This window comes from Haemorhous mexicanus, chromosome 1 (assembly GCF_027477595.1).
Source record: "Haemorhous mexicanus isolate bHaeMex1 chromosome 1, bHaeMex1.pri, whole genome shotgun sequence".
Taxonomy (NCBI): Eukaryota; Metazoa; Chordata; class Aves; order Passeriformes; family Fringillidae; genus Haemorhous; species Haemorhous mexicanus.
The window spans coordinates 60,580,087-60,602,456 of NC_082341.1; the positions used below are offsets into that span (position 1 = coordinate 60,580,087).

The 22,370-nt window shown below is 38.7% G+C and overlaps 1 protein-coding gene across 1 annotated transcript; it reads left to right on the top strand.

The window, feature by feature from the left end:
• Positions 1-12: 12 nt before the first annotated feature.
• On the top strand, positions 13-13,163 carry TRIP13 (thyroid hormone receptor interactor 13). Its single transcript, XM_059850863.1, has 14 exons — positions 13-148; positions 407-509; positions 2,028-2,193; positions 2,498-2,627; positions 4,674-4,729; positions 6,406-6,496; positions 7,728-7,800; positions 8,728-8,791; positions 9,044-9,130; positions 9,921-10,027; positions 10,677-10,830; positions 11,012-11,124; positions 12,291-12,360; positions 12,930-13,163. The coding sequence occupies exons 2-14, from the start codon at positions 418-420 to the stop codon at positions 13,023-13,025; spliced, it is 1,299 nt and encodes a 432-aa protein (XP_059706846.1). The 5' UTR covers positions 13-148; positions 407-417; the 3' UTR covers positions 13,026-13,163.
• Positions 13,164-22,370: the final 9,207 nt, after the last annotated feature.

Consider the following 22,370-nt stretch of genomic DNA (forward strand, 5'->3'; position numbering starts at 1 on the left):
AGATCCGGGTGAGGGGCCGGCCCTGCCTCGCCCAGCGCGCCCTTTACAAACAGCGGCTGCCGCAGTCGGTGCCCGGTGCCTCCGGCTCGCCCGCGCTCGCGATCCCCGTCGCTCCAGCGCGTCGCTCCCGAGGCCGTGCCTGCCTGAGGTGATTCCCCGTCCCCAGCGCTGAGGCGGGAGCGGCCGCCCGCCCGTAGGCGCGACCGCGCTCGCGGCGGGTCCCGAGCGTGTCGTCGCCATCTCCTGAGGGAGGGAAGTGCCGATCCCGATCCTGGTCCCGATCACGTACCTGGTCTTTGCGGGGGGCGGTGTGCATCTGGACGGGGCGTCGGGAAAGGGCCGTCCGTGCCGTGGGCGTGTAGCAGTCGCTGGAAGCCGCCTCTCTTTGGTATCGCTTTTCCCCTAGGAGCGAGAAAGATGGAAGACGCTGCTGGAGATTTGAAGCAAGCGCTCCCAAACGTGTGTGACAGCGTTCAGATCCATGTGGAAGTTCACCAGAAGTCGAGCAGGTCTCTGATCAGAGCATTGCTTGCTGCCACTTGTGCCTGTTTGCTCTCGGCCTTGTTCTATGCTCCTCCAAGAGCCCGCAGCTCTGCCTTCTCTGCTCTCCCGGGAGTTTCCTCACCTGTGTCTTTTCCTAAGATTGAGCAAATACACTTAACTCAGTTTCACCTTGTGGGTCGTGTCATCCAGTCTCATAATGAAGTTGTTGGCCACGTTCTGGGTTTGCGCCAGATTATCCTTGTCTCTGTTGTGTCGGTGCTCACAACTGCTCACGGTACTCCAGATGTGGTCTTACAAAGCCAGTGGATGGAAACACTTGCTTTCCCAAACATCTGCAGTCTTGGTAGCACAGCCTCAAATAAGGTTGTCCTCATGTGTAGCAGGGACACACTGGATTTATTCCCAACTTGCCCACCAGTACTCATGGGCCCTTTTCAGCAAAACAGCATGTCATCCAGTTGCCCTCTGATCTGTTCTGTTATCTGGGCAGTTTCATGTTTACCTTTGCTGAAGGTCAAAAGTCTCCAGTCAAACCTTTTTGCCAACCTGCAGAGGTCCCTCTGAACAGCAGCCCCATCCTCCAGAATACTGAAAGTTCTCCCTGCTTTGGTGATATCCATAAACTTGATGCAGTCACTTTCCATCCCATTGTCAAGGATGCAAAAAGAGTGCTGGTCCCAATGCTAACAGCACTACACTGCCTTTCCCCACCCAAGTTACTGACAGCTCTGCTTAACCTTTGTACTAATCACAGCCCTCTGAGCTGGACAGTCCAACCCTCCTTGACCATTTATCTTGCCACTTTGGATGTCTGAAGGATGTGGGAGAGCATGTCCAAGGTGTTAGAAAAATCAATGTGTAAAATATACACTGTACTATTTTTGCCAGGCCTAACAAAGAACTGAGAATTTGCACTGGTTCTAGATGACTGAAATTGCAAAATTAAGTTAAATCTTCAAATGGTATTCCTTTTCCTGTAGTTTTTGTCTCTTCTGGAATTCTCCCTATATTATGTCCCCATCTTGATGTTTCAGCTGTCTTGAAAGTATAACGGAGCTTCCAAGCTAAGCTTACCAAATTCAGTCTGTAGCTTGGCTCTGAGTCTTTTTGGGTTTTCTGCTGAAACACAGATTGCATAACTGCTTTCCATTCTTGAAGTCTTCTAGCTGTCTCATTCAGTATCCCCTGATAGGCCCTCAAGCAGAGCAAATGGTATTATTTGGATTATGTCTTTTAATGCACAAATTAAAAACAACTGTCCAGCTTGTTGCTTTGGCAGACAGACTGAATCTTGCAGGTTCTTTTTTCCTTTAGAATGTTGGAGGAGGGTTGAGTGGGTTTGGGGTTTTTTTGTGTCCTTTTTTTTAAAGGATTGCGGGTTTTGTTGGTTGGGTTTTTTGGTGTGTGTGAGATAGAAGCTGTTTTCCATGAAAGCCTCGTGTATGAAATAATGCTTTCCAACACTAATTCAAATTGCCTTGTAAATGTCAACGCCATAAAGTAATGATGTTTCTTTCTTTTAGTGTGGCCAAGAAAGAAGATATTAGGATGAGCGTCTTAAAGCTGTTGAACAGACACAACATCGTGTTTGGTGATTACAAGTGGACAGAATTTGATGACCCTTTCCTTAACAACAATGTGCAGTCTGTGGCAATTGTGGACACGGAGCTGAAACTGAAGGACAGACAGGTATTCCTGGTCAAGAATGTGCACCTCTGTTGTTTATGTGCCCCTGAACTAGTTGTAGGTGGACTTGTGGTACCCTAAGGGCAGAAGCAAGAAGGTCTACAGGATCATGTAGTATCTCTTCTTAGGCTGACTAATATAACTAGGAAAAAGTGGCTAATTTTTTTTTTCCCACGCTTATTAAGGTCTGAAACAGAAGTAGTAGGCTTCAGAGATAAATGCCAGCTGAGAACTGTAACTTTCTTTTGTTCAACTAGCTTTGAATAAGAAATATGACAGGTAACAAATCTTTTTATGTTCATTCTAGCCTATTGACCTGAGCACAAGCAGTCTTTCTCTTCATATTTTTCATCTGAATGAAGAAGGACCAACCTCTGAAAACCTGGAAGAAGAGAATGATGATATCACTGCAGCTCACCACTGGGTGCTACCAGCAGGTACCTGTGTGGCATTTCTGGGAGCTCTAGAGCAATAAAGAAAATATTGCAAAGGCTAAAAGTGTTTATAGTTACCTATAAAGGCACTATTTGTATTTATTGTTTGTCTATAGAACAAATATATTTGGACTTTTTCCTTTGTGGTTTTGACTGTCGTGCTGCAGGTGATTCCAAAACACATCCTTTATTTCTGTAATACTTGTGGATGTGTGGAAATAACCTAAAATAACCTAAAACCTGTTTTGTGGCCTAAAACATACGGTCATAATCAGAAGCATGCACGTTTTTAACACTGATGGTTGCATTCCAAGTTCTAGTTAACTTGAAGACCCACAAGAAGCTTATCACTTTAAATATTCATTTTTCCAGAGCCCACTGCTAGCTTCCAGCCCCCCATGACAATATGGCTCTTATACATGAAACAGACAAACAAAGTAAGGAGATTTAGTCTTTGCCTTCTGGAGAGGAAAATCAGGCTTTCCTCTGTCATAGAGCCAGACCTGCCTGTCACTGTCTTGTGCTTGGGGAAGTTGGATTCTCTGCCTGAAAGGAAAAGCACAGGCATGAGCTATAGCTTAGAGAGACAGTAATTTTGAAACTTTTCCTACTCTTTCCATGTTGTGAAATGCCAAATTATCCATTACATTAGTTCTCAGGAAGAATTAAATCTGATACATCTGTCAATGTATCAGATTAAATTCTTACTGAAAACATTGTGGCCGTGCACTAAAATCAGGGTGACCTGGCTCACCAACAGCAGGGGCACAACAGACCCCCCTTTTGAGCTCTGCAGAAACCCAGCTACCAGTAGAGGTTCAGCACAGGAACAAAAAGACAGCAGCATGGGTCCTGGGGTGGAGCTGGGGTGGCTTTATTTGGTGGCAGTTTCCCTTGAGTCAAGGACTCCAAACACCCAAGACCTCTTAAACACCCAAGACCTGGACTTGAGGGTAACAGGAGTTTTTATAACATTTCTTGGGAAGAGGGGTTTAGGGTAACCAACCAATAGAGATATGGTTGGGGCGGGGTCTGAGGTGGGATAATTAATACTTAGACCAATGAAATAGCACTAGGGAGGGGAATAGCTTGGGTAAACCAATGGGGTTCTAGAAAGGATACAAAAGTGACAAGGTATTTACTAGACCAGATTGACACCTAGGGGGAGGAGGAGTAAGGAAGGTTCTGGGGAAAAGGGTAGGGAAGGATTGACACCTGGGAAGGGGAGGGGTTTGAAACTTGGCAAGGAGTGGCTGGGTAACAAACAGAAGGACTGACACTTAAGGGAATTGAATGACAATGAGGGAGCAAGTCTAAATTTAGAAACATGAGACACAAAATGGGGAACCAATGCCACTCCAAAGGCAAGGGGAGGACAACACACAGGGATTGTAAAATCACAAATTAAATAGTGAGCATGCCAATAAAAACTAAAGAAAACGCACTGCAGCAATTATTGCCACAATTTCGTGGTTTATAGTTGTTCAGTCTTTTATGCTTTTCTTTGCTGAAAGTTAGAAGCCAACAGCTCGGAATGGTTGATACTCAAATGACAACTTTGTGGTTTTATGCATTATTCAGCTACATGGTTTTTTTGGTCCGTTACATCTTGATGTTAAAAAAAAAAAAAAAAAAAAAAAGCAAACTTGAATGAGAAAATTTGCCTTAGAACTCTTCTCCTACCACTAGTTCTCATTGCTCCCTTGGTGAAATGTATGTTTATCCTCTACTGAGAATGGAAGGAATTGTGTTTTTCATTTCATGTTAAGAAATTAACATTAATTTCTCGTCACAGTTATTGGAGGAAATAGAAGCTGGGAAACTGATGAATTTGTCTGTTAGAAAGTGGTATTTGCATTTTGAGAAAAATAAGTTGAAAAGTTGAAAAACTTATTTTCCCCACAGATGTTTTACTTGCTTTCATATATGTGTTCTTAAGTCTTCCTTTTAGTTGAGCGTAATTTGAAAACTGTTTTGTGCTGCAACGATGAGTTACAGGTTTCCAGATTGATTTATACTAAACAGGTATATAATATATTGCTTTTGCAGCTGAATTCCACGGCCTTTGGGAAAGTCTTATCTATGACACTGAAGTAAAATCAAATGTAAGTTGGAAATGAATAACAATTAAAATTGCTTGAGGAGAAGTAAGAGCTAAAATTAAACCTGTTTGAAGTTTGCTGCATCCTGTGGAGATATGGGTACAGGCTGGGCAGAAGGGAATGGAAGTTTAACTTTGTTTCCTGGCAGCAGCTAAACAGTTAATGGGCTTGGCAGTGATGTCTACTGTTCATGCAAATACTTATTCAGTGATTTGACCAAAGCTGAATGCCCTGCTGCTTGAATGCTGGCAAGACATTGGAAAGAAGCAAAACACTTCCATGGAGTCATTTTCTAGCTTGAAGATCCTGTGCATTCATCAGAGGTTGTGATGATAACTGCCAGAGTTTGTAGAACAGTAATACTGTAATCTGAAATTTAGTGATTGTGATGCAAATAAAACCCACAAATAGTTCAATTCAGCTTCTAACTGAAGTTCTTGGACACAAATAAATAATTCATTAGCTTATTTATAATACCATAGATACAGTATTTTCACTTAAGTCTTTATAACGAAATACAGAAAAGCAAAACATTCCAGTGATGGTACTTCTTAATTTATAAGATAAATATCAATTAATACATCCACATTAGTGTAATTTATGGAACAGTTTTCAAAGTCATCTGTGAAATGACAAGACTATTTAATTAGACTTGCTGGTGTACTAAATAACAGCGAGCTGATCACTGTTGAGTGTGAGTGTATACAGGTAGAAAGAAATGGTTGCTTTTAATGGCTAAAACTTCAACTACTACCATAAAATTGTGATAAATCTTCTTTCTTTAAACCATGGGAATGCCTGAGCATGTTTGGGTTCTATGGGCTCTGAAATAGTTGCTGTGAATTTTCAAAACAGCACAGTGAGAATTTTGACAAATATGTGGATTAAGTTCAGTTGTTTTTGCTGTAGTGTGATTGCTCCATTTCAAGCATGAGATATTGCAGGAGCACCACTGTATTGTCCCATCAGCATATAGGGATCTAAAGCTCGTTGCAGGTAAGAGCATCAGAAGATAATGAGGTATCAGGTGTTATAGGTAAAAGTCATTATAGATTCACACCTGAAGTTCATATTCATTTTATTGAAAGAGTTCTCTACTTCCTAATTCTAGATAATTCTAAAATGAAACTGCAGTATTTTTATAAGCAAGCATTCCAGGAAATAAATGCAACTTCCGTTATTTGGAGGATTCCTTGTAGGAGCTGATACAAGTGCTTCAGTGAAAAGGAAATAAATGTGACAGGAAATGCTTTGTTTGGTGGGCTGACTACAACAAACTGTACAAATGTATAGCTGTACAACATCTAAACAGGACCCAGAATCTGAGTCTCTGATTCTCTGTTGTGCGTAGGCAGATTGTGTTTTATAGACACATAGTACGTGGAAAAATGAAAAATGAAATCCATTTTCCTTCCTTGAAGCATTTAATTTATCCATTTAAAAGTTCCGGAACTCCATTTGTGCCAAGTACATGCTATTCTTATTCTTGAGGGCAGGACAGAAATGAATTCCCATCCTTTGCAGAAATAAATTTGACTAAAAGAGATGAGCTCTTTTTGTTGTTGTTGTTGTTGTTGTTATGAGTACACAATAGACATCATTAGAGATTGATTCTACTTGTGGTTATATTTGCTGTTATGTCTCTAATTTGTGTCTTTCTATCTGTCCTCTTCATTTAGTTACTCGATTATGTGACGACAACATTATTATTTTCTGACAAAAATGTTGACAGCAACCTGATATCATGGAACAGAGTTGTTTTGCTGCATGGTAAAAATGATCTGTTTTAAACCAAATAGATTCACTGGCCAGCTGTTTATATTTTCCTTCTGGGAAGACTTGCAGTGCAGTCCTATGTAGTGAAATTGAGGTGATATGAAAGCAGCAGCTCAGTAGTACCTATCTGGATGAAATGTAATGTCAGAGTCAAATCAATGTTCACATATTCAGTTTTGCATGAATTTAAATTCTAAAGCTTACAATGCAGTGACAACTGTGGATTTCTTAATTTTAAGTGATATTGTTGCATTTTTACAGAATGAACAAAAATAATGCAGATACTGAAGATACTAGGAGGCATATATTAGTTAAACTTCTATTGCAGTACTAAATATTTTGTTAGTTACAGCTTTTTAAAAACTTTGGGGAAACTGGGAAGGCAATCTGTGTTGTGTTGTTGACACTATGTTGTGTTGCCAACTCTTGCTGGTTTAGTTACTGTTATTTTAGTGAAGCTGAACTCTTCAGTCAGTTCTAGCTTACTGTGGAGGTTATACCACAAATGAGATTAGCATCAACTGAATCCATTTTCTTGCAAAGTGCATCTTGCACTGAGTTTGTCATCGAGACTGGTATTCAAAAATAAAAGGTCATAGTGGAAATATTTGTTTGTTGTACTTAATTTACAACTGTCAATTTAGAAGCTTCTTTTTTAGATGTTTTTGTTTGAAAGACTTTATTTCAGACTCATACTCTGGTAACTGTTCTTGTAATTGCCTTTTTGGAGGAAGTCATTGTGGCTCTTCCATGGGATATAAAGTCAGATCCAAAAGGTTTGTCTTAGAGTATAGGTCTCAAGGTGATCTGGGTTTCCCCTAGGAAGAAATTTCTGGGAGAGTGAACAGCTGATCGAACTGATTGTGATATCTTTCTGTCTTCCACGTTAGAAGAGTGCGTTTCAGGAAGATAGAAGTTTGGGCATAGCACTGATTATAGAGAATGCTGATGAGGTTCAGCCCTGCAGGGGTGATACTCTTTGCTTCTCTGGCTGTTGAGTGTTTTAACTTTATGGTGTCTGCATACATACAAAATCCAGCATTAGCTCTAGATTGTAGTCAAGGAAGCAATTTTCTCAAAATATTCTGGTGTACACAATCATTATCTGCTGTGATTTTACTCTACAATTAGTGCTGTAATGAAATAAAGTAGTTAAAAATCTGTTAGATGCCATTAACAATCTAATGCAGACTCTGTGTAATGTATGGATCTGATTTCAAATCAGGCCCTCCTGGAACTGGGAAAACTTCTCTCTGTAAAGCATTGGCTCAGAAGCTGACAATTCGACTGTCGTACAGGTGATTTTTTTTTGGAAATTTTTCACTTTAGCTTACTATACTTAGTTGTTCTTTTTCACTAGCCCAAGTATATCTCATATTTAATTTCAAGTACCTTGTACTTAGTGCTAATATGTCTTCTTTTTTGTAGTGCAGCAGGCTAGCAATAAAATTGATCTGCTAGACTGTTTAGGATATTTTAAGGCTGTGTAAAATGTAATTAATTGTCCCAGGTGTGTAAAAGACATTCCAGTGGCAGTACAGTAATTTTTGCCCACTTTGTACATCGATGAGTATTAAAGGGCAGAGGATCAAGGAGTATTTTGGTTTTTGTATCTTCATGCTTGATTTTAATAGGTAGTGATTTTTTAAACTAATTTCTTTTGTGCTTGGATTGTCTGAATGCTGCAATCTGCAGGGGTCAGTTTGTATGTCTGACAGGTCATAAGAAATAGCCTAAGAGCTCATAGCAACTTAACAAATCTATATTTAAAAAAAAAAGTTATATAACATAAAAGGTGTAGCATAAATAACGTGTAATTATTATCATGATCTGACTCTAGTCCAAACTGAACGTATGAAAATCATAGGCTGTATAATGTGTTGTTGAGATCCTTTGTCACTTCTTGCTATACTGAAGAAAATCTTACACAAAGAGAAGAATGAGGCAATTACCATGGTAAGAGTTACTTACCCTGTTCTAATGACGAAATTCTAATAGCAATTTAATATAAGAATTCTAGTTACATTTTCAGCAATGTGACAAGTTCCAGCAACAAAAATAATATTGGTAAAACATGTATTATATTTTGAAAGGTAAGTAATTTAAAGTACTAATTCACAGAATTCCATGGTCAGAATGTCAGGAATGAGACCTACAGAAGTTAATGACATCTCTGATTTTTATTTAGAATGGAGTTGATACTTCTTTTCCTCTTCCTTCTCTAGGTATAGGTATGGACAGTTAATTGAGATAAACAGCCATAGCCTTTTCTCTAAATGGTTTTCTGAGGTATGTATTGATGTACCTAATAAAATAAACTACGTATTTTAGAAATTACACTGTAATTATTCTGTTTAGCTTGTTTCCTAAATATGTGCACCAGAGATGGTTCACAGTAATTAACATGTTTGAAAATGCTTAAAAAGAAGTTTTATTAGAAAGTTGTTTTAAAACCCAGGCATTTACATCTTTAAATATGATAAGCCGTAGAAAGTTGTGTGGTAAGGAAATAGTTAACATATGCATATGGTGTCTTTCTAGAGTGGCAAGCTTGTAACCAAGATGTTCCAGAAGATCCAAGAGTTAGTTGATGACAGAGATGCTCTTGTATTTGTACTGATTGATGAGGTATGATTCCAATAGCATTGTTGTACATAAAATATAGCAGAAAGGAGATTGATGGGAAGGAGTTGCAATAGTGATCATTCATGAAGAAAAATAAAAGCACATTTATGCTATTTCCTAAGCTCCATGATTGTGCAGATTAGTGTTGACTGCTGAAGATTTGAGAGGTTTGTAAGGAACATAGTTCTACTTAGCAGGCAAATTCCAGCTGAAAATTAATTGAAACTTTTCTTGGTAGAATTTCCCTTGCTGCTGTATGTTTACAAGTGGAATATTGTTTTAAACTTTAAAGTAGCCCAGATTTGTATTATTTACATTTTTTTGTAAGGCTCTGAAAAACGTGAGTATGGTTCAGTTCATTGTTGTTAGATTTTTTTCAAACTTGCATACAAAAGCAACTTAGTAAGGTACTTATGTACCTTATTAGCTTTGTCATATTGGAGTTCTATGGGGAATCTCACTCTAAATTCCACCTATTCATTATTCTGGTGGTGTCCCATTCCTCCACCTCCAAATTTTAAAATGCAAACCAGCCTCCATTCTTCTGTCCAAAAAGGAATTTCCCTCACTACACTTTGCTTTCTTGACATGCCTTTCTTTCTCCCTGGAAATTCCTATCTAACTAAAGATTTTGAAGAAGTTTTCGATAGTAGGCACAGGAATCTGAAGGTATTTTGCATGGGTTACCTGTTTCCTGCCAGGACTCCAAAAGTGCAATCTTTTTGGGGTTTTTTTTTTGCTGTTTGGTGATTTTGTTGTTGTTGTTTTGTTTGATTGGTTTGGGTTTTTGTAGGTGGAAAGCCTCACAGCAGCTCGCAGTGCCTTCAAGGCAGGCACAGAGCCTTCAGATGCTATTCGTGTGGTCAATGCTGTACTGACACAAATAGACCAGATTAAAAGGTATTGTTTGCATATTATTGCAACAGCAAAAGGTAATTGACAGTTTCAGTATTCCTATTCCTGCTAAATTTCAATTCCTACTTGGAATACTAAACCAGATTAGTTAGTGAATAGTTATTCTTTGTTCATGATGCTGATCTTGAAAAGAAATAGGAGTAATCCAGCAGAATATTTTACATGTAACCTGGGTGGACAATTAAATCTGCGGACAGTATGCTTCGTCTAAAGACAGGGAGAGAAAAAGGACAGACATCATGATGTCTGCTTGGAGAACAGACATCAGAATTGAAATGTAAAACATGTTGATTAAAGGTTCACATTTACAATTCTTTTCATAAACTTTTTTGTGTGTGTCAGAAGCTATGCCAGCAGGTTCTAGGTAGTTACCATCTATCACTTCTGAAATAGAATTAGAGGAACTGTGGACACTTGAGAAACAGCTGAAGGGAAGAGACTATGCATTGAAATAGTCTGGTGATACCTGGCCAGGAGCTTCAGATCATTTAATGTAATTCCTGATTGACAAGAATGATGTGACAGTTTATTGCATAAGATTATTTGAAGCATAAGAAGGAAGGTATCAACCTGCCAGTCACAAAAGGAGATAAATCTTTTACATGTGACCTAAAAATCTATTTTTGTCTTGAAGGTATCCCAATGTAGTTATCCTGACTACTTCAAATATTACAGAAAAAATTGACATGGCCTTTGTAGACAGGGCTGACATAAAGCAATACATTGGACCTCCATCTACTGCAGCAATATTTAGAATATATCTTTCTTGCCTGGAAGAACTGATGAAGGTAATACTTAGAAGCAAAACTATAAAATGCCATATTTTAGTAAATTTTGCATTTTAATCATACTTCCTAAGTAACAAAAATACGTAAATTTCATTCCTTTTCTGTATTTCCACTCTTACTGTAAAACTTAATTTTGAATGCATTTATTTTTTATACAACAGTGTGTAACTCTTGTTTCTAGTGTCAAATAATATATCCTCGACAGCAGCTTCTGACACTCAGAGAGCTTGAGATGATCGGCTTCATAGAAAACAATGTGTCAAGGTTAAGCCTTGTACTGAAAGAAATCTCAAGGTAAGATTCTCAAATGCTACTTTTTTCATACATATATACTGAGTTATGGAATGATGTGTAAAAAGTAACCAAATTTCCTAACAACTGGAGATCTGAAACAACTCAATTTTTTTCTCTTTGGGATAGTGCAAAAACCTTCAGGGGACAAAAAGTGGAAGCAATCTCAATTTGCTAGCATTTCTTAGTCTCAGATCTGGCTTGGCCTAGTACTGCTTCTGGTTTGTGCTCTGCCATTTGAAGTCCTCTTGACAAGTTGCTGGCTGGATTAGCCTTAGTTTTCAGTGGATGTTGGGAATTGTAATGTGCACTAGCAGAAATAGCATGTGCCTTAGGTCCTGCAAAGAAAGTGTTTCAAAATGCCTTGCCATCTGCTAGATCAGTATTTAGCGTGGAGGTATAAGTGGACAGAAACGAGGGGGAGAGGAGTAAAGTGTAAATAGATAGTGTTGTGGTTTGCTGAGTATGCTGGTAGAGCAAATGGTCTTTCACTGCAGCATAACAGTTCTTGAAACAATAAAAAATATATTCACAATATCAAGCAATGTTTTTTTCCAAAATGCTGGTCCCTATAGAACAAAATAATATTCATAAAGTCTGCAAAGTGTGTTTTCTTTCTGTTCCTGAAGTATTCAGTCTTAACCAGTGAGGAGTAAAGTAAAAGCAAGTAAGTTTTTCCAGGCACAGAGGTTTGCATCCTGTATGTACATCGAGCAGTGCTTGGAGAAGATGCTAACAGATACGAAGTGGGTGAGGTGAAGGAAACTGTGTAAATGGTGGGTAGAAGGAGACAGGCAGTACCCATAAGGTCCAGCACTGAAACCAGTTTTTTTTCCCCAGTCCTTCCAAAAGTGGTTGTGTCCATACCATGCTGTGGTAGACATACCCCCAAACTCATGAGATTGGCACAACGATGTGAAGGGCCTGATGTAAGCATTGGCAGGCAGCTGTGCCTGTGCTGGTGCTGTGTACTATGCTGTGTAGCCTCCCACAAGCAGAATTTGTCTGTTCACTCCCTGCTTCTGCTAAAAGAACTGCAAGTGACCCCTTGAATTGTCATCTGAAGTTCTTTTAGAGCAACTTAATGGAGAGACACAGAAAAAGGAAAGGCCTCCTTTTAAGAGTGGCTATTTAGCATTTAAGCAGCACTTGTCTCTGTTTTACCATAGAAAAAGTGAAGGTCTTGGTGGCCGGGTCCTGAGAAAGCTTCCTTTCCTAGCACATGCACTTTATATTCAAGTAAGTTTATTATATTCAAGTGAGTTTATTCTGTTCATTATGTTTTGGGTTGAGTTTGAGACAGGCAGGAAGACATCTGAACACTGCCTGAAGTGAAAGATCGGTCCAAACCTCCCTTTTAATCTAAACTGCACTTGTTTCTGCAGCTTTGTAGACTGAAACAATTATGTGTTGTCCATAATTTAGAACGGGATTGAAGAAGACAGGTGGGATTGATCTGCCCAAGAGCATTCTACTTTTAATTAAATAAATGAACATTAATATTGGTGCTCTTATAATTTCTTGCTGAAAAAAAACAAAACCCAAACCTCTACCACTTCATAAATAATTTGTTAAAAACCTTTTTCTAAGCAAATATACAATATTGTGACTGAAGACTTCACACAGGTTGACTTTGACTTTGCTGTGCTAGCTGATTATAAATAAACTTGCAGTTTGGTTTATAGCATTTTGCAATTTTTGTAACGTGAAATTAAAATATTTCTCTTTTAAATACTGTGATTTGTTTGTAAAATACTGTGTCTGCCTATTGCTGTGGTGTGTCTAACAAAATGTTCTCTTATTTTTAGTCCCCCAGTGTCACAATGACAACTTTTCTTCAGGCCCTTTCACTTGCAGTAGACAAACAATTTGAAGAAAAAAAGAATCTTGCAGACTGTTTGTGATATGCTACTGTTTTGTAGTTGACTGTATTGTTATATTTTTTATACAAGTTGTGCTATTTTATGCATTTGTAAAATGAAATGCATTTTTATGCATTTGTAAAATAAATGCATTTGTAAAATAAAATGCACCTTAAAAACATGAAATGCCTCATCTGGTTTTTCAAAATATTCATTAATAAACAACTAAGGAAGTTCACAGCGTATTTTTTAAACCTTTATTTCAAATGTCAATAAAAGGATTGTAAAAGGTTTTTGTTTTAAGTCAGTTTCCATCTTTTGCCATTACTAAAAGCAGGCAGGCTTCTGTTCCCTGTTTTTAATCACTAACTTTCTATCCATGCATCTGAAATAACAGGCATGTATATGAGAAGAATTCAAAATGCTCAGTGACAGACCACATCTTTCATACTGACATCTTTTTAACTTGAAATTTAATATAAATTATTGTCGGTTTTAGTTACATCAGATTCAAAAATTTAAAATCAGGAGATCATGTAATTGCATTTTGTAAAATTTGGGGGGGGTTTTATGTTTTTGAAAGGATGTGAACCACAGTGGACAATGTTTTCTCCATGAAGTATAACTACAATGTTTTATCTTTAAATGCAAATATATTTTGGTTTTGTTTTCTAAAAAAGAGCGGCAGGGTCTTTTTTACGGGAGTGTGTAGTGATAGGACAAGGGGGAGCAATTTTAAACTGAAAGAGGGTTGGTTTAGGTTAGGTATTTGAAAGGAATTTTTTGCTGTGGGGGTGGTGAGGCACTGGCACTGTTGCCCAGCGAAGCTGTAGATGCTTGATCTCTGGAAATGTTTAAGGCCAGGGTGGATGGGGCTTTAAAGAAGATGTACTAATGGGAAGGGCCCTGCCCATGGGAGTGGTGAAAGTTGGAACTAGATGATCTTTAAGGTCCCAACCCAAACCATTCTATGCTTCTGAATGTTAAGGGAGTTTCCAGGATAGTTTTTTTAAGAGAAAATGGAGAGATTCAAGTTGGTGGTATCCAGTTCAGAGATGCCTCCTAGCTGTTGGTATTGACATACTTTAGTATTTTATTGCTTCTTTATTTGTATCTTTTAAATCAATGTTATATTATACATTCATAAAAAGAAGTATTTTTATCATGAGTTAAAGTTATTAATGAACACTGGGTTAAAAAATTGAATGAAACTTGTTAAGTTCTATTAACTTTTTATTATGTCATCTATTTGTATGTAAAAAGAGCCTCTCTCTTAAGCCTAAGTATCTGTTTATTGTACTACTTTCGGAAGTAACTTGTTAAATATTATTTGTATCCACCCCACAGAAATAGAAGGAAGGTGGGCAGCAGAAGAGAGATCTGCTTGGATTATTTTACAAATTTCCAGGACTATAAGAAAAGACACATTGGACATGAGGAGTCCTCTGAGTAGCCTCCTCCCCTGGTCAGTGCTACTCCACCACACACTCCAATGCAGTAACCTCAGCTATCCTTTTCACAGTCTCAGTGGCCGCACATTAATCCTGTTTTCTTTCAGTGCTCATTTAATGGTTATGTGGAGGGACTAGTCCTCTTTTCCAGGTATAAAAGATTGCCGTTTTAATTTATGATTATATTTGAAAAATATAATCATAAATTAAAACGGCAATCTTTTATCACAAACAATAATTTTCAACTTTGTCATTAGCAACTTTCTTTTAATTCTGTACAAAACCACTAGATGGCGAAAATGAATCCTTGAGATTTAGCAAGTCATGTGAGAATGGGAATGCTGGCTGAAAGTTTCAAAAGCCCTAATGAGCAAGACTTTGCTGCAGTGAAAATCCCACTTCAAGATGTAATGTAAGCTGCAATGTAATGTAGCACCATAGAATTGCTCTGCTTGGCCTTACAGAAAAATATTGGAATTTAAAATGTTTTGCCTAATAAAAGGAAACTTGCAGAATGTGATCCAAAGATGAAAAGCAGTGAGTTCTCTATGCTGCAGCAGAAGTTATTTTGTAGTGTTCTTTTACCATCTCATCTGCTGGCTGGTGGGTTTAGAAAAATGTCTGGGATCTAGATCACTATAAGCATAGATGATGAAATATTGAGCCTGTTGAATGCAAAGACTTTCAGCATAAGCACATTAAAGTGTGGGATTTTAGAAGAGTTAAGTAATCCTGAAATCGAAAAGTAAAATCTTTTTTCTTTTTCTTGGAAAAAGCAAATATAGACTGAGCAAATAAGCTGAGCACAGCTTATTTTTATGAGCTGTTTCCATGACTAATGTTTTTCCAAGCAGTGAAAATTGTTCCTTTCTGATCCAAATCCTATGACATGATTTTAAAAATTGGGGTAGAGGAGGTTGAAGACAGGAGTTTATTACCTGATTTATTCACTCGAAACTATGCAAAGACAGTGATTTTTCTACAATTTATTTCAAAAGTTAAATAACTCTCTGAAACTTTGAACCTGCAGAAATACTAATTTCCAATGATCCTTCTTTCATGTTTCTCTATGGATGCAGCATTGCACCTTTTAATTCTCAGTTCAGAAAAGGATGAGAGCCCAGGGTAGGAGAAGTAAGAGAACAATAGGATGATTTAAAAGCAAACTTTTGGAAATCAACAGAGGCTTGGTATTGCAATCAGCAACATGCAGCAAGCTAGACTGGGGAAATGCTGTTTTCCAGGAAAATTTTCCTTCTCTCAGATTTCTTTTGTTATGGCACAGAAATAAGTTGCAATTATTAGAACCATAGAAATATTTGTACAGTAGTTTGCTCTGGTGTTCCAGCTCTGGGGAAGAAGTGAAGAGCTGTCATGGAAATATCTTGAAGGATTTTTGGTGCTAGAGAGAATGATCATCAAATTAATCCATCTGAAGCAATCACTGATCATTAAATAGGGCATTTGCCTTACTCCAATTGATAATCTAACACTAGGCTGGTGCTCAGCCACCTAAGCAATCCAGATATGAAGCAAAAATCACTCTGCTCCCAGGGAAGGCCCTCATCCTAAAACTGCAGCTGTGCTTCCATTCCAAAGGGGCTGGAGAATGACACTCCTGGATGTCCCCCTGGCTTAGGATCATCACAGCAAATGCTGCTTGAGGGACTGTGGGCTGGCACTTCCTTATTCTAACAGATCTCAGCATTATCTTTAATATGCAAGTTATTGGACCCCTGTAAATATGTGGTCCTGGTGTTAAACCAGGGTTTGGGCTCCACAGCCTGGGGAGGACCAAGAGCAATGCAAAGCAAACCACCAGTCGAGGATGCTGTTACAAGGACTGTCTGATTTTGACCATCTGCTGCCAACACAACTGCATAGCCCCATTTTTTCAAACATCTTGACATCACAGAGAGCTATATTTCTATATTGCTATATTTCCGTGTAAAATATTGCTATATTTCCTTGTAAAATTGAAGTTTTAATTACAGATAGATGCAAATAAACCAACTACACTAGCTCTGAACTTGATGTGTCTTTTAGACTAGCAAAGGCTTATTGACTACAATAACTATTAATCCATTTCCCTGCATACTTCAAAGATTAGGATATTCTTATAAAATAGGGCATTGGCGGTGAGAAGTGCCAATCAATGTTGTCAGTTCTCATGTTGAGGGAGTTGGACTGGATGAGCTTTGCAGGCCCCTTCCAACCCAAACTGTTCTGTGATTCTCCAGTCTGATTGAAAGACTCTGAACATCGCTGTGAGGCTCAGGTCATTGGTTTGGTTTCATAGAGCTTTGCAGTAGGGCTTGGTCCAGAGAAAGGCTTCAGGAGCCAGAGGTTGTTTGAAGCTTCCCTGCACTTGTCCACTGCAGCTCCTCCATCACAGTAACTATGAAAGGAGAATCCCAGGAAGGAAAGAATATCCATTCAGAGCTCAATTTTGCTGCACAGCACTTGGTCTCTCTCAGCAGGGCTTTCAGTTTTGCTGGAAGAGCACCTGAGTAGGTTTTAAATTGCAGCCTCTTGTGCTGGCAGTTTCTAGAGCTGTCCAGTAAGAGATTTGGCTTTGAAAACTTTTGAGATTTTGCTGGCTTTCCTTTTGTTATTTGCTTGCTTGTTGTAGTTTTGCGGGGTTTTTTTCCCCAGAGTAAAGACTAACCCTGGAAGAACAGCCTTTCTTTAGAGGGCTGGGAAGTCATCAAATTACTTTGTTAAACATTTTGATTAAACTCATTCTAAGACATACTTACTGCACAAAAACAATTTCTGGGACCTGGCATAAATAGAAGAGCACCAAAAGGGGAACAATTCCCAGCTGATATTTCCTGCTAGAAAAAAAAAAAAAGTCTAAGGGGACCAAGTTTGTCTAAGAAAGTAGGCCCCAGACTTCTTGACTGTAAGATTGTCTTGACAGCTCTTCTAGCTGAGTGAAATGTAGAACAGACTTTGAAACTAACTCAAATATTTAGCTGTTTAGTAAGATGTGTTATTGCTTAACTTTTTTGCAACTGTTTCTAGTTCTTGCAACTATTTCCATAAATATATTTGATTGCTATCAAAGGGGGGTTGGTTGAGTTTTTGGAGGGTAGTTTAAATAATCTTGCCTTTAAACTCTGTCTAGTCTGTAAGTAACCCGCACTAGCAGAGATACTGGTGTGTACTGATCTATCCTTCAGCTGAAGGATTCAGATAGAATGGGAATTCTATTCAGATAGAGCCTGTGGACTCATCTTCCTTGGATTGCAAAGAGCTGTCTATAGGGTGCTGTTAGAGGCAACCAGATCTGATGAAATACCATCTATAGGTTAGAGACTTCTGGCAAGCTTTAAAGTAATAAAGGGTTGGTGACGGGAACACCCCAAAAACCTTGACAGGTTCCAGTCCTGAAAAGCACCTCTTTGGAGTACTTCAGTACTCTGCCTAAGTCCCTCAGGGATGCAGGAGCCTATTTCTCTGCTTAGCATTTGGTGCCAAAATTGGGGTTTTTAAAGGACATTGGTCCAAAGACTGTGACTGTCTGAAAGAGTTTTCTTGCAGTGTAGCAGGGCCAGGCCCTGCTGAAGCTCCTAGAGAGAGGAAATCCTAAGTCATGGTGAAAAGGCCAGAAGCCCCTCTCTTCTGCCTTTCAGACCCCAGCTTATCTCTCTGTGACCCCATAGGTCACTTCTCCTTAACCCCTGCTATTGGACAATTTCTGATCTCTTCTAGCCCTATATGATGGGCTGCTCTAGCCCATTCTGGCCAGAAGAGCCATCGCTGGAATCCTTCACAGACCCCCCAATAAAACCATTGCTGTGGAACTCCAGGACGAGTCTTCTCCTCTCTCACATCTGCTTCCTGGCTAGTCTGCAAGGTGCCTTAGCAAGAAAAGAGCTGGAAACCATAAAAGAGCTAAATCACTAAGAGCTAATATCCTTTGAGCTTGCTAAGAGTGGCTTGCGTATTCGGACAGTCGGTCTCCAAAGGACTGAGCTATCCGGCCTGTGCTGCCTGCTCGGGGGCAAACAAGCCCAGCAGGAAGCCGGAATATCGCAGCAAATTTTCTATGAGCAGCTGTTTCATCTATTTAACCCATCCTCTGCAAAGTATCTCGTCTGAGCTGCTCTGCATGCTTCTCTTGTACTTAGTACAGGGAAGACTTGAGTTTCTACTGGAATCTAACTAAATGACAACAGAAGAATTGTCATGCATGCACAGAGAAGCTATTGGTGTCTTTCCAGCTAGTAACTTACATGTGTTGCTTTTGTTGCTTTCTATTTCTTCAATAATTCAGTGTATCTCCTCACAATGCCATACAACAGATAAGTTGTATGGTCTTATTTCAGTGTTTAAAGATCTGTGGCACCACCACTTGGGTGCCAAATTAAAATTGATAATCTTTGAGAACTAATTTCTGTGAATACCAAGGACTGCAGTATTGAAAACGCATTTACAAATAAAATATGATAAAGGGAACTTTAACATTTCCTCTCTCCAAAGGCATAAACATGGCTGAACAGAAATCTTAAAAAAAAATTAATTCTTGAGCATTCTAGGAAGGTTCTTGTTGAGCCAAGGAAAGCACAATCAGCTAAATGGATAAGAAATATGATGTGGCAGTACATCAGAAGTTGTACAACATCACTGGAAAGTGCAGAAGAGAATTTCTGCACAAGTGAATAATTCTTTAAACAATAAATTCTGAGATCATTTTTGTGAATAATTACTGAGATTGCTGATACAAACCAGTAATTTTCCCATGAAGGTGATAATTAGGCAAAAAATGCATTTACACAAGCAGATATATATATATCAGACTTTGTCATTGTGGTAATCATACCGTGCAAATTAAATGAATGACTCTACAAGGTTTTTCAATGAGAATTTGCAGCTTAACTATTTTAGTAAAAACTCACCAACTTCAACTTTGCTTAATTATAATTATTATCCTTTCTCAATAAAAGAATTTGGAAACTTGACAGAAAAAGCAATTTGACAGCAAGGCTTGAGCCTTAGGGGGAATTATAATATTACTTTGAGAATTTTGTGTGGGAGGTTTAACATTTGTTCTGCTTTCCTCTTTTCTCTCAGGAGTATAAAACAAATATTGGGAATGGTGCCATGGGAACTAGAACAGCATTTGCTTTTCTGAATTCCCTCTTTTTTTGCATTAACCTGCTGCCAATTATTACTCGAATTTTCAATTATTACTCTAATTTTCAATTATTTGTAGGTTGAATATTAAATACAATGCAGACCAACACTTCTAAAATGTAACTGTAGGTTATGTCAAGTTTTTATATAGCTAAATCACTGGAACCTTTGAGGAGTGTAATCTAGCTCTCAGTGGAACAGAAGATTCATGTTGACTCCTTTGACAAGGAAACCAAGAGACAGATTCAGTTCTCCTAAAGTTTTTATGCTCCAAATCTGAATTTCATTACCCACATCAGGGCTTAGTCCTTTCTTAAGATGCTAACTATGAACAGGTTTCTCATTAAAATGAAAAAAAAAGAAAAAAGAAAATAATTAGAAACAGAATTGGTGAATTTTTCTTGAAGCATTAACTTTTTGCTAAGGCTTTGATCAAAGAAATGAGAAGACAAGAGCAACATCTTTGGCTTGAGAGAAAAAAAAAACAACACACAGAAAACAAAACAAAACAAAACCAGCAAAAAACAACCAAAGAGAAAATCACCACAAACACGGGCAGCTTTTTTTTTTTTTTTTTTTTTTTTGGGGGGGGGCAGGGGAGTATGTTAGAAGGTAGACAATTTTTGGCTCTCCTTTTGGGGGAAATCTCGCTGTCCCAAGCTACCAGAAGCAAACCTCCTGCAGCTGCATGTCCACACATCCAGCCAGGAGCAGGACTGAACCCCCATCCTGGACTGTGGGTGAGGCCCCACATCTGGGGGCTCTGTGCCATTAAGGTGACCCCAGAGCACTCGGGGTCCTGACTCCTGCCTGGTGGCACCAGCCCCTCGCAGCTAAATGGAGTAATGCCACCTCAGATGTCCTTCATAGTGTGGTGTCTGCATTTTGAAAGACTTAGATCTCCAATGAACATAAGTTTGCCTGCAAACCTGCCCTACAAATGTTGCAATTGTTTAAATACTTGGACCCTTGTCTAATGTACAATCTTCACATCCTTGGCTAGATTTGAAACCTTCTGAGGGCAATTAGTCAGGATGAAACCTGGGAGGTTATCCAGGTTTCATGTCTGAATGTTCATCCTGTCAAATAAATACAACTTTTTTTTCTTCCCTTTGTTAGCTTTATTCTTCTTCTACCACTTCAGTCGCTGTTCTTTAGTTTGCCCTCAGTACTTCAGTACTTGAAACAGCACAGTATGGTGTGTATAGATTCTCTGTCACTGTTTCCTTTTTTAATCATCCACGTTTATTAACTGGGAAGCTGGAGTGCTCAGCAAGCATTTACTGAAGTGATTAACTGAGTTGCATTTTATGGTATTTGAAATACTTTTCATTGACTTACTGAAATAAAACTGTATGTTTACTGTGAATATTTGCACATGGCTTGTTACTTTATTGTTTTCCAAACTTTATTCAACAGAATACTACGTATTTTTATCAAAAGAAAATCAGATAATGTGATTGATATGTTTGAGCTGGATCATTCCTAGTTTTATAATTGCCTATGCCTGGCCTTGCTACTGACTGTTAAATAGTTTCGAACAATTTATTTAATCTTTATCTAGAGTGCTGCAGCAGTATTCACGTGAGTGCCCCTTCTTACATCTGCTGATGCCTGTTACAGTCCTGTTACAGACCAGCCTATCACAATCCCAGCCTGGTTTCTGTGTTTATCTCATTCCAAACATGCAATGTATACTTCCCAGAACAGATCCATTTCTTTGTGGTTGTGGATGGGCTTTACAAGGACAGTTTCTTGATCCAAATGTCATCTTCTGAAGGACATGTAGAAGGCAGACTTGGTACTGGTCTCCTGCTGAGAGGTTCTCTCTACTCATGGACGTCAGGACTGCATGTTGGCAGTGTGGTGAATGGCCCTTACCTTCTTCTGCCCCTCCAAAAGCCCCTGTGGAATCACAGACCCTTCCAGGAATTCATAGTGTAAAACCCTTCTGGATGTCAACTGGTCCAATCCCTTGCCCAAGGTAGGACCAATTGAGGTCAGATTCCTTATGGAGTATCTCCAAAGAAAGAAGATTTGAAGCAATTACCCCACTACCTACTGCATTTGCTCACTCCCACACCTACAGAAGAGCAATCCAGACCAGGTTCTTGCAATTAGTTCTCAAATACACAGGTCCTTACAAAGCTGGGACTGATGAGATTTCACACAGTGGACACACAGGAATGGAATTTGAGCCCTCATCACCTGCAGATTTTGTGCCCATGATGGAGATAAGGAGAGGTATTCTGAACTCATCTCCCTGAAGGAAAACCAGGGAGCTTTATTTCACTCTTCCTTACCATGTTGTGTCTGTGCTACCTGAGCTGCCAACTGCTAGTCACACTCTGACTCTGACTTCTGTGTCCTTTTCTGACTGCATTTCTTCATGAAAAGTCCTTGTCTCAAAGCAATCGCATATAAGTTTTGAATGTGCACTCGTGTGCTTTTATAGAGCTTCTTTTTCTTAGTCCAGGAAAGAGTTTTTCTCCAGGGTAAGCCTGGACAGAAGCGGTAGGAAGATGTAATGTCTTCTAATGCTCTTTAAAATGCCCCTCTTTAAAATGTCCCTTTGCAAAGAAAACCCTTAGTTGACCACTACTTATTTCAAGATGAAATCCAACTCTTAAAATTTAGTTTGGTTTTTGTTCTTTTCTTGTATTAAATCTTTGTTTGACGGGAGTATGACAGCAGAAAGCTACTGGGATATTGTTAACAATTTAATCAACATAGTTATTGATAATAATGAGTTTATTCAACAACATCAATCTCTTTGAAAGGATTTTTTCAATTA

What these genes read in the sequence shown, in the direction of transcription:
- TRIP13 (XM_059850863.1), top strand. Translation starts at nt 418, where the DNA reads ATGGAAGACGCTGCTGGAGATTTGAAGCAAGCGCTCCCAAACGTGTGT. An exon ending in CAAATAGACCAGATTAAAAG is followed by an intron (nt 10,028 to 10,676) that starts GTATTGTTTGCA and finishes TTTGTCTTGAAG; the next exon opens with GTATCCCAATGTAGTTATCC. An exon ending in GCCTGGAAGAACTGATGAAG is followed by an intron (nt 10,831 to 11,011) that starts GTAATACTTAGA and finishes TCTTGTTTCTAG; the next exon opens with TGTCAAATAATATATCCTCG.